Source organism: Syngnathus scovelli, chromosome 12 (genome assembly GCF_024217435.2).
Source record: "Syngnathus scovelli strain Florida chromosome 12, RoL_Ssco_1.2, whole genome shotgun sequence".
NCBI classification, from domain to species: Eukaryota; Metazoa; Chordata; class Actinopteri; order Syngnathiformes; family Syngnathidae; genus Syngnathus; species Syngnathus scovelli.
Window position 1 is genome coordinate 582,968 of NC_090858.1, and position 11,962 is coordinate 594,929.

Consider the following 11,962-nt stretch of genomic DNA (forward strand, 5'->3'; position numbering starts at 1 on the left):
ACACACACACACAGACCCTGAGCACCAATCTCCCCCTTTGAAAAAGTGAGACAATAAAAGTAGGGCTTGTATTCTTTTTGTCCAGGCTTCAGCAGGATGTGTGCTCACTGTTTTTGTTTAGGCAGACATTTTTAGAAGCCCATAGAGACAAAACAATGCAAACAACGTCATCAGAGAGGAATATGGGATGGGCTGACCCTCTCGCCGCAATCCAGAACAATGGAGACACGCACGCACGCACACATTCAATCAGCACTCCGTTTGGGAAGTGAGCAAGCGCAATAATAAACTGATGGGAGAATGACTCACTCAAAATGTTTTGCTCATTTGGAACGACCGTGCTTGTGAAATTAGTCGCAAACTTACGGACGAAGGAGCGAGCGCATGAGCAAGCGTGCATATTTTCACTAGGTTTGTCCGTTTCCTGCTTTGCTTTCCACTCCACCTTGTGCAGTCACTAAATTTAGCCCCGTGCAGGCAGGACGAACGACTAAGTTGGGCAAACAATTGAAGGAAGTCGAGTAGCCATTTGGACAAACAAGTCACAAATAGGAATCAGCCAATGTGGAGCAGCAGTGTGGCTGGCCGCTGCTGGCACATGGAAAGGTAGACGCAGACTAAATTGAAAATATTCCCATTTGGAGCCAATGGCCTCTTCCGACCCTCGCGGCTCAAACCTTGTTGTGGATATGCTTTAAACGCTTCACCGTCGTCATCATCATCGATGAGGTATGTGCAGTGTGGCTTCAGCTCCGTCTTTATTTGACCTCGACAAGTTTATAGTCAGTAGGAAAGATAAGCATTTGGAAAAGCTCTTTGGAGTAGGAGATGATTGGAAAAGTAGCCAAGAGTATAGCTTCAACTTACTCTCTCCGCTTCCTGTCGGTGGCACAAAATCATGAGTGGCCACCCGAAATTCCGTTTTGCCCTCAAATTCACGTTCGTATAGAGACGAACGTCCACGAACAAGCAATTCATTCAAATGTGCTGCTCAAAGCGTGCAATATTATCTGGGGATGATTTCATTGGCTGTCCAAATTGTGTTAGAATACAAAACACTGGTAAGTGCTTGACTCCTGCAAAGCATTCCCATCATCTGCAGGAACACGCTGTACTTTCAACCAGGTTGGCAAACTTTAAAGAAGATACCACGTATAAGATATGGATGGTGTCAGAGCGCTTCTGTTGTGCAACAGGCGACTCTTGTTCTTTTTATTGCGGTGGACATTTACTGGAAATGCAATGGAACAGCATGGCTCTGGAGAAGGGACAATAGATACGTAACTTGCACAGGCAGCATCACGATTTATGACCTCAACCTTTCAAGGCTTGGATTGGATCAATGTGTGGCCTGATAGTGGAGTGCAAAAAGGAGCTTCCCGAGGCTTTCGGCCCTCTTCTTCTATTTGGGATGGTTATTTTTATTCAGTTAAATATTCCACCGTAGTTTCAGCAAAGCTCCTGACGCTCAAGGTAACAGGCTGAGTGTGTGTGCGTGCGTGTGTGTGTGGGGCAAATGATTGACAACTCATTAATGATGCTTTCTGTCTTTAGTACTACACTCATGAAACTCCGATTAGAGGCGAAAGATCTGGACAGAAGGCTGATTGGCTTCCCCACGGATGAAGTCATGAGCGTACTATTCCGTTTTGACAAATATGACAAAAAGCATTGGATATTCATTCCCCAAGCACCCCTTTGATTTATAAATGAATATATATTTACAATTCCAGTGCTTTACGTGTGGGCGTGTGGTGACTTTGCTGTGGTCCTGCTGCTTAGGTTGGCTGTGTTTACGAACAAGGAGGAGGAGGAAGAGGAGGAGGTCATATGATGGCGTGCTCTCTCTCTTTCTCTCTCTCTCCCTCTCTCTGTCTCTCTCTCTCCCTCCCTCTCTCTCTCTCGCTCTCTGTCTCTCTGTCTCTCTCCACTCTATAAGCATCAACAGCTTGCACCAGTTCATATCTGCTTTCCTGGCACGGCACTCTTTTCAGCGGGTAAGACCTATTTCAAACTGTCATTTTTCTTCCATTTGTGGAACTGTGACCTTGATTCCTTTGAATACTCAAGTCAGAGTAGTGTTGGAGCTAGCTGTCTTATGCAGCTGTTACCATATTGTTTACTCGAAGGATCCTCTTTGGTTGTACTTGTAAACTGAAACTTGTTTTCAAGTCACTCTTGCAAATATAATCAGATAATAAGTCCATTTAACAAGCACATGGTTTGAAGTAAAAGAAGCAAGTTTCTTTTCAATATGATTGGAATAATTATAACTCGTGGAGAAATATTTGACCGTGTGGCAAATGCGTCAAAGCGCACAAAAGGGAAACCCGCGTCGTATTTTACAGACATTTCAAATGGACAATCCAGGCTTGCCATGACAATGACAAAGCCACTCTTCCCATTTTCAAGACAAGCCAATGTGGCAATATGGTGATTTTTCAAGCTGTAGAAATGGCCAAATCTTGTTGCTTGAAATAGATTGCTCCTTCACAAGTGCTATCTGAATGTGCATGTGCGAGTGTAGTATGTACAGTGCTTACAAGCGGAGCGCCGCACAAGCGCACACACAATGACGCATCTGCTAACCAGAGGCAGGGACACAGTGACCCATTGTAAAGCAGCAAATAACAAGTCATGCTAAAGGGCACAGCTGACTGTAACGTGTACACTCAAGCCATAAAAGCAGAAGAAGAAGAAAAAATCAAATCAGCAGCAAGAATTAGCTTCATCTTTCAAAGTAAGATCGATCAATCAATCAATCAATCCATAGCCATAAATAAAGTTTTGAAATGAAACTTAAGAATTGCCCTCAGATATCCGTGTTCATTCATCTGAATGAATCAGAGTCTCATTTGATACTGCTGTGAGTGTCACAATAAACAGATGCTTGCATGGCTGACGTGATTATTACGTAGCAGAACTTCCGTAAAGGACTTTTTTTCTGTGATTTGTGGACGTGCAGACAAATACTAACACTATTAAGTGGAGTGGAGTGACTCAATAAAAAGAGCTTTGTTTGGAGAAAAGCAAGCGCAACTGAGACTTTTTGTTGAACTGCCTGATACAAATCAACTTCCATCCCCACTCGGGTCGCACGTGCTGGCCAAGCCAAGCCAAGCCAAAAGGCCAGGTGGCCAGCAGGATTCATACGGAGAAGGATTATTCACACAATTCAGTCTTCCGTCACCATAACATCACAATCAGAATTGTGATTTTGCACGATCTTGGAATGTCGAAATGTCGGACGACATAGGAGATCAAGTGCACCGATGCACTTCCACGCGCGGGAGGCCGGAGCTTGGATTCATGAGAGATCGGTTCTGTTTCTCTCATCTCTCAGGAATACTTTGAGCGGTGCAAAAGATTGACTCTTGGACTCAACAACATGGGATCGTCAACACTGGGAAAGGCAGCTTCTCTTGATGCCCTCTTAAATGAATGCGTTCATGCATTTGGTGAGCACTTCTATTCAAAGCCGGTACATCAGTTGAAGACATTTTCATGCTATTGCCATTCCTATTTGTTTGAGAGATGTCAGTATTTCAAATCCAAATGTCAAATGGTCATTTTGTTTGTTCACAGACGACAATGGCAAGCTCGAGGCCAACCTTCCCCGCATGCTTCTGCTGATGCATCGCTGGTATGTTTCATCTTCAGAACTGGCTGGAAAACTTCTGATGAGATATCCCCATTAATAAGAGAAGGAAGAGTGGGAACTTGCACTCCACAAAATGGCACAAACGTGTTTGTAACGTTGCTGTTTGTTACCGTTGATTTTCCAATCAAAAATGCTCCTTGACACAATTGTACGTATCGCGAGTGCAACACTGATGACTGCCAGAAAACAAGACTGAAGATTTGTTACTTAATGAGGTAACGCCGTCACACGGGCACGTCCGTCGTACGTCGCTTCGCATTTTCTCATCAACCTTTTTTTTTTGTCCGTTTCACGACAGATGTGCCATGCTTTTGTGTACTTTTTTGTGCTCAGGTACTGGATAGGGACATTCCCTGCAGAGTTCAACCTGGACTTGGGTCTGATTCGGATAACGGAGGAGTTCAGGGAAGTCGCTGAAAGGCTCAGCCGCGAGGAGCATTTCAAACTTATCGACATTTCCACCATGTAAGTAACGGCGCTTTTTTTTTTTTGGAACGGATGGATGGACGGATTCATTCTTCTTCTTATTTCTAAGCATTGTCAATGGTTCTCGCAGTCCTTCGTACGACTGGATGCGCAAGTTGACGCAGCGTAAAAAGCAGGTGAAGAAAGGGAAAGCTTCGCTGTTGTTTGACCACCTTGAACCCATGGAGCTTGCGGAACATCTGACTTTTTTGGAGTTTAAATCCATCAGGAGGATATCGGTAGGCGCAATTTTCGTTCTTCTTGTTTGACAGCCTCTGGAATGAATGCAGGCGGAGCGACATTCTGGTCCAGAGCAGGCTTCTCATCATTTTGGTGTGACTCCAAATTGCATGACTTTAGCCTCTGGAGGTTCCATTGTACTTGTATTTGTTTGAAAGCAACATTATTCCTCTTAGATTGACTGAATGACTCATGACCTTTGATCGATTGTAATCCATTGCCTACCTTGTTGTGTCTCCAGTTCCCTGATTACAAAAGCTATGTGATCCACGGTTGTCTGGTGGACAATCCAACACTGGAACGCTCCATTGCTCTGTTCAATGGAGTTTCACAGTGGGTCCAACTTATGGTGTTAAGCAAGCTGACACCTCTAACCAGGGCAGAGGTTATCACCAAATACATCCATGTGGCTCAGGTAAGCCGCACAAAAGGTTGTTGATATTTCCAGTGCAGTGCCGTCATCATCATCATATCATCATCGTCATCATCATCCTCATCATCATCATATCAAGTCACGCACACTCATTTAGACAAATGACTGTTTCCCATCAGAAACTTCTTCAGTTGCACAACTTCAACACTTTAATGGCAGTGGTGGGAGGGCTGAGCCACAGCTCCATTTCTCGTCTGAAGGAGACGCAATCGTATCTCTCTGCGGAGGTAGTTAAGGTAGGTCAACACAAACCTGATCCTTCTATTGCTTTCGGAAGACCCCTGAAAAGTGGGAGGGGGGGGAAGTCTCATCCACAATGAGCAGCAGCCACCGCTGATTGTCAGTCTATAAAAGCAATGGCTAGAATAACAACAACACACAACAGGTTGTGACATTGACAATGGCGAGAAGAATTGCAACGTGTTGTTTGTGCAAACTGTCTGAACCCAAACGCAGACGTGGCGCGAGATGACCGAACTCGTCTCTTCCAACAATAACTACTCGTACTACCGCAAGGCCTTCAGTGAGTGCCAAGGCTTTAAAATCCCCATCCTGGGTGTGCACCTGAAGGACCTCATAGCAGTGCATGTGGTCTTCCCTGACTGGGTGCAAGACAAGGTCAACCTGGTGAAGATGCAGCAGCTCTACGTGACTTTCAACGAGCTGGTGACATTGCAGAACGCAGCGGCCCAAGTGGAGCCCAACATGGACCTGATCTACCTGCTGACGGTGCCAACATATTGAATAGCTTCAGTGTCCACCCTAGTGCGGGGCTTTAACAAATGCCAAATCTTTTCAGCTTTCTTTAGACCTTTACTACACCGAGGATGAGATTTATGAATTGTCACTGCTCCGGGAACCGCGGAATCCCAAATCGCTGGTAAGTGAGTGTCCATCATCAAAATGCTTCTTCCAAGATTGTTTCATTCGTTATTGTTAGCATTCTTCTCTTCATGATAGCCAACTGGTCTAGTCAGTGACGTGTCTTTTGCAGCCAACCTCTCCCACAACTCCCAACAAGCCGCTGGTACCGCTGGACTGGGCCTCAGGTGTCCCGACCAAACCCGATCCCACTGTGGTCAACAAACACATCAGGAAAGTGGTGGATGTGAGTGCAGCGCGTCCTGGTTGTCGCATTGGCAGATGGGCGTTAGACTGGAACATGACATCTTCATCGTCTCATCTTCCCACAGTCAGTGTTCAGGAACTATGACCCCGACCATGATGGTTTTATTTCTCAAGGAGACTTTGAAAATATTGCCGCTAACTTTCCCTTCCTGGACTCCTTCTGTGTTTTGGATAAAGATCAGTGAGTGCCATTCAATATGTCTATATATTCAATCTATTTATTTATTGTAGACTTTTTTTTTTTGGTCAATTGCAAACCGTATCTATCATCATGTGAGTTGAATGAGATGGCGTCTTTCTTTTTGTCCTCACCTTTCTCTCACAGAGATGGCCTGATCAGTAAAGACGAGATGATTGCGTATTTCCTTCGAGCGAACCCGCTGCTCCAGTGTGAGATGGGGCCGGGATTTTTGCATAACTTCCAGGAAATGACATATCTGAAGCCCACCTTCTGTGCACACTGCGCTGGATTTGTACGTAGATCTTGAGCCTTAGCGCTGGCTGCGTGCATCTCCTTGGTCTTAGCGCGTGAAAATGCAAATGAAAGCAAAAGGTTTCTTCACATTGTGTGCTTGAAAGCCAAGTCAGGAAGGGCCAGCTGTCCTTTATTGTTTGCTCGCCATGAATCTTACGTTGCTCTTCTTTTCTTCCTCTTCACCTGCAGCTCTGGGGCATCATCAAACAGGGCTACAAGTGTAAAGGTATGACAGATGGAACAACAACAATGATACGTATGTTATGTTGTGTCTTCATATTCTACTTTGGTGTGTTGATGTCACTGTATGAACAATGAAATAACACTGACGGGATTTCGAGATTCAAGAGTTGGGAGTTTAAGATCAGTTTAAGATCAGGGGGTGTTTGAGAATATCTTTCGTTCTTCACATGTCCTGAGTGTTGTTGTTAGTCACCTAAATGTTGAACAGAGGCTGTGATTTACCCAAGTCAAATTCCTTGTTTGGCACGCTCAAACATGGAGAATAAAAAACTCTTGAATCTCTTGAATCTTTTTACTGGCCATGTTTGAGCGGGCCAAACAAGGAATTTGACTTGGGTAAAGGGCAGCCTCTGTTCAACATTTGGACTCCCACTAGACAAGACTCACTTGTCCATAAGCTTTTTGTTTCATGACACCTGCTCCAGTCATTCCATAAACGTGGAAGACGGCTCGTTCTAAGGCCTGTTGCATTATTGTCTCCCATGCTAAACCTGACACCTGAGGTTGATCTCCCAAGCAAGGAGCACCTTTTTGTTTCCAAAGTGGACTTGATGAATTTCCATTTGGACTTTGCAGACTGCGGCGTCAACTGCCATAAACAATGTCGGGAGTTGCTGGTTCTGGCTTGCAGGAAGCTGCTGCGCTCCGGTTCCTTTGGGTGCGTGAGCCCCGACAGACTGATGACGACGCGCGGCTCGTTGCCCGGCAGCCCTGCGCTGGACACCTGTAGCGGTCAGTTCTACTTTCCGTGTCGAGTGCTCCCGTTGCATTCCAATCATCCCTTTTGCTCGCTTCAGACAAGGACTGCGAGGTGTTTGAGTTCCCCGCTGCGATGACATCAGCCCGTCCTACAAAAAGCATCACCCTGATGACCGGCTCGGCCCAGAGGATCTCCGTCCGCCTGCAGAGGGCCACTATCAGCCAGGCCACGCAGACTGAACCTCTGTGGTCACAACACAGCTGGGGGAGCACAGCTGACAGCGGATCCCACACCTTCCCCAAAACCAAATACCGGCGCGGTCCAAATAAAGCTCTCGCCTCATGGGAAAACCAGGATAACGGGCCACGGCCGACAGATTTGGTAGAGTGCGCCGGGACCGATGGCCTCGTGCAGATTCAAGATCGCAGGGTCGCCCGCAGAGGGAAGGTGAGAGAAGCAAACAGGAGCATCCTATTCATATATTACAAGATGACGATTATTGACAACAACTTGAACCGTTTGGTTTCCCAATCAGTCACGAGGGGACTTATGCAAGAACTCCAATGAGAGCATTCAGCAATTCATTTTCTTTGCAATTTGCTAGACTCGGTCAGTTTGTGGTGACCCGGAGAGTCGATCTCAGCGCATTTTCTCTTTCGGCCGGGATAGGCTGCAGCACCCCGATGATTGCAGACAATGTCCACGTGGCAATGTCCTTCACTCAATCGTGCCCATTTTCAATTTTGTGCCATCCCTAATCATCTGCGTTAAGGAGTAAGCATGTAGTGAAGATTCCTAAACTCCTAATCCAAAGATTATTATTTCTCGTCCCTTTCTTTCAGGACAGCTGACTTGGTAACCTGTGTGTGAATCGCCAGTCTCAGCGGTCCAGAAAGACCCTGGTGGCTGGTACCAGGAAGTTCTTCTGTCTGGGAAGGTGCATGGCTCTCTGATGTTCCCCATTCACCGAGTGCGTGTCATCGTCGGGTCACGGCGTGCTTGCTCTCTGGGCTCCGGCGCGGACAGCGAAACGCGCTAATGCCCGCTTTGTTCAGTAACAGGGCAACATGTGATCTGTGAGAAAGGAGAAGCACAATGGACAGGTCCTTCTATGTGTTGCATAAGAAAGCGCACTCCCAGCTTTGAGACCAGAGGATGGTGGACTTTATTTGGAGCCTTCTCCAGAAGACACCATAATGTCAGCACCAGTGTAAAACATTTTTACAAAACGATGTGTGCTTAATAGAGGCAATGTCCTTCGTCACACCAATCTTAATTCAGTGTTTGACTTTTGGATGAACATTTGGAGAAAGACAATAGCTAACTGATAATAAACAGGCAACTTGCATGTGGATTGTGAAGTAACAATAAAAGGGAAAGTCGAGATAAAAAGGAAGGGCTCGATGCCGGACAAGCGTTAGTACTTTCATGCTTAGCACATGTCGCAGGGGTGGGTAGTCGAAGCCTCTGTCGGAGGTGTGCGAGCGCGGCGACGGAGCCACTCGCCACACGAGGCGAGCTCGGCCACCGGCCCGCTTTCGTTTTGAGTCATGCCTATCCATTCAATATTTCGTTGTGCGCGCGTTGGGTACGTACAAAAGAGTTTTGGCTCGTGAGTGAACGATTCGTTCAAAAGAACGATTTTTTCAGTGAACAAGAGTGAACCAATCACTTCCTAAAGTTATTTAGACCAGCTCAGTGGCCTAGTGGTAGAGTGTCCGCCGCCCTGAGACTGGAAGGTTGCGGGTTCAAACCCCGGCCGGGTCATACCAAAGACTATAAAAATGGGACCCGTTGCCTTCCTGCTTGGCACTCAGCATTAAGGGTTGGAATTGGGGGGTTAGATCACCAAATGATTCCCGGGCGCGGCACCGCTGCTGCCCACTGCTCCCTTCGGGAATGGGTTAAATGCAGAGACAAATTTCGCCACACCCAGATGTGTGTGACAATCATTGGGACTTCAACTTTAACTTTTTTTTTTTCAGTTTATATGACTTCAACCAGTAGGTGGCGGTAATGCGCATTGACGCTGGTGCCACCTTGCCGTAAAACAAATCGAAGAAGAGAATGACGTCTCTTCCCGTCCACCAACAAGTCGTGAATTGCATTTCCCGTTCACCAACGAACGAGTCTGTGAGTGAACGAATGAGTGAGCGAGTGATTTGCATTTCCATTTCATCGCGAGAACGGGTCAGTGAGGGAACGAATCGTGACTTTCCCGTTCACGAACGAGGCAATGGGTCAACTGCCTTCCTTCCTTGCTTCCTTCCTTCCTTCCTTCCTTCCTTCCCGTGCATCAACAACGTGTTGCGTCTTCCTCCTGGCGTGAACTATGTAAGCCAGAATGTCGATTTACGATTTGCCAAGGAAAGAAAGAACCACCACTTCTTTTAAGCGCGTTTTCTCCAAGCTAACGGCTAACTTTATTGCATGAAGGGATGCCCCGTTATGCAAATACGGGGAGGTGATGCTTCTCTTTGGGTAATCTTGATTTTAGAACATTTAAAATAACGTGTATGCGTATATACGCCTCAATGTTGTTATCCAATATATCTACTGCAATTTCACATTTGAGTGCTGGTTTGAAATGTACTTTTATTATTATTATTTTAATAAACATTAAAACCTGTTGAAACTTGTCTGGTGTTTTATTCCTTGTTTTTATTTTTTGGGGTATGAAAACAAAAATATGACATTTGGTTAACTGCTTTATATGACAATATTTTACGTTGTGTAATATGTGTTGGTGTCCCCCCCCCCAAATAAAGAGCAAGTAGTCAAATACACATTCTTGACACGCACAAAAAATGCATAAAATTATTAGGTACACCTGAAAATGGCGGCGTACCTAAAGGAGTGTCCGTGTGACGTCACAGATCAAACAGCCAATCAGAAAGTGGGGGTGAGGGCGGGTGTGGCACTTTTCATGACTTTTCCCTAATGAAGTGGCCTGTGTTTAGGTACAACTGAAAATGGCGGTGTACCTAATGGAGTGTCCGTGTGATTCCCTCGTTAAGAGCAGGTGCGTGAAAACTTTTAGCTGCTTTTGAACGTGAAAGTGGCTAAAAGTTTTCACGCAGCTGCACTTAACGAGGGTCACTTGGAAAACATGTTGGAACGTGGCCCAGAGTCCTAGACCTTGACACCTGTGACCTTTGACCATGATAGTTCCCTAATAAAGTGGCCTGTTATTAGGTGCACTTGAAAATGCCGGTGTACCTAATGAAGTGTCCGTGTGGTTCCCTCGTTAAGTGCAGGTGCGTGAAAACTTTTAGCTGCTTTTGAACGTGAAAGTGGCTAAAAGTTTTCACGCAGCTGCACTTAACGAGGGTCACTTGGAAAACATGTTGGAACGCGGCCCAGAGTCCTAGAGCTTGACACCTGTGACCTTTGACCATGATAGTTCCCTAATAAAGTGGCCTGTTATTAGGTGCACTTGAAAATGCCGGTGTACCTAATGAAGTGTCCGTGTGGTTCCCTCGTTAAGTGCAGGTGCGTGAAAACTTTTAGCTCCTTTTGAACGTGAAAGTGGCTAAAAGTTTTCACGCAGCTGCACTTAACGAGGGTCACTTGGAAAACATGTTGGAACGCGGCCCAGAGTCCTAGAGCTTGACACCTGTGACCTTTGACCATGATAGTTCCCTAATAAAGTGACCTGTTATTAGGTGCACTTGAAAATGCCGGTGTACCTAATGAAGTGTCCGTGTGGTTCCCTCGTTAAGTGCAGGTGCGTGAAAACTTTTAGCTCCTTTTGAACGTGAAAGTGGCTAAAAGTTTTCACGCAGCTGCACTTAACGAGGGTCACTTGGAAAACATGTTGGAACGCGGCCCAGAGTCCTAGAGCTTGACACCTGTGACCTTTGACCATGATAGTTCCCTAATAAAGTGGCCTGTTATTAGGTACACTTGAAAATGGCGGTGTACCTAATGGAGTGTCCGTGTGATTCCCTCGTTAAGTGCAGGTGCGTGAAAACTTTTAGCTCCTTTTGAACGTGAAAGTGGCTAAAAGTTTTCACGCACCTGCACTTAACGAGGGAATCACATGGTCACTCCATTAGGTACACCACCATTTTCAATAAATAATAAAGTGGCCTATTATTAGGTACTAGGTAAAAAATAATAATAAGAAGAAAGTGTAGCGAACGATTCGGTGAACGATTCTTTTGAACAAATCTTTTGAGTGAACCAATTCTAAAGCTGCAGTTCTTAACTGGAATGCACATGACTAGTACAAAAGAGTGCAGACGGCCAGACTCTAACGGGTCGAAATAGTCAACTGGTTAGTGACACGGGCTCTTGCTCGGTAGGAACTTGGTTCGATCCCAAGTGTGAGCACTTACCCCGTTGTGCTTTTAGAATTCGAACCTCGCTTTGTATAAGTGGACGCATATTCAAACAATTCATTTTTCATTCATGTATTTTTTTTTTACCTTGTGTAGTGTACCTATTGAAGTGTCCATGAGGTGTACCTAATCACAGGCCACTTCATTAGGGAAAAAGCTTCGTGAAAGTGAAAAGTGCCAGTGGTGGAAGTGAATACACCTTCAAATGTTTTATGATGCCAATTGTCAATACAATTAGTCCAGATTGTTGAATGAAAGGGAGCCACAGATAAGA

The 11,962-nt window shown here is 45.6% G+C and overlaps 1 protein-coding gene across 5 annotated transcripts; it reads left to right on the forward strand.

Moving 5' to 3' along the window:
* Positions 1-27: 27 nt before the first annotated feature.
* On the forward strand, positions 28-9,984 carry rasgrp3 (RAS guanyl releasing protein 3 (calcium and DAG-regulated)). 5 transcript variants are annotated; one of them, XM_049735885.1, is made up of 19 exons: positions 1,096-1,473; positions 1,555-1,636; positions 1,783-1,997; positions 3,344-3,458; positions 3,586-3,685; positions 3,814-3,876; positions 3,995-4,126; positions 4,218-4,365; positions 4,608-4,781; positions 4,919-5,035; positions 5,256-5,528; positions 5,599-5,679; positions 5,794-5,907; positions 5,993-6,108; positions 6,253-6,400; positions 6,592-6,628; positions 7,222-7,377; positions 7,443-7,792; positions 8,188-9,984. In XM_049735885.1, the coding sequence occupies exons 4-19, from the start codon at positions 3,389-3,391 to the stop codon at positions 8,194-8,196; spliced, it is 2,088 nt and encodes a 695-aa protein (XP_049591842.1). In that variant the 5' UTR covers positions 1,096-1,473; positions 1,555-1,636; positions 1,783-1,997; positions 3,344-3,388; the 3' UTR covers positions 8,197-9,984. The 5 variants fall into 5 exon arrangements, with proteins under 5 accessions (XP_049591843.1, XP_049591842.1, XP_049591840.1 ...); XM_049735883.1 differs by having other exon boundaries at positions 1,096-1,997; positions 5,256-5,322; positions 5,413-5,528; XM_049735882.1 differs by having other exon boundaries at positions 1,555-1,997.
* Positions 9,985-11,962: the final 1,978 nt, after the last annotated feature.

Coding starts and splice junctions, on each gene's coding strand:
- rasgrp3 (XM_049735881.1), top strand. CDS start 1,710: ATGAATATATATTTACAATTCCAGTGCTTTACGTGTGGGCGTGTGGTG. Junction 3,459..3,585: donor TGAATGCGTTCATGCATTTG/GTGAGCACTTCT, acceptor GTTTGTTCACAG/ACGACAATGGCAAGCTCGAG. Junction 3,686..3,813: donor GCTGGAAAACTTCTGATGAG/ATATCCCCATTA, acceptor ACACAATTGTAC/GTATCGCGAGTGCAACACTG.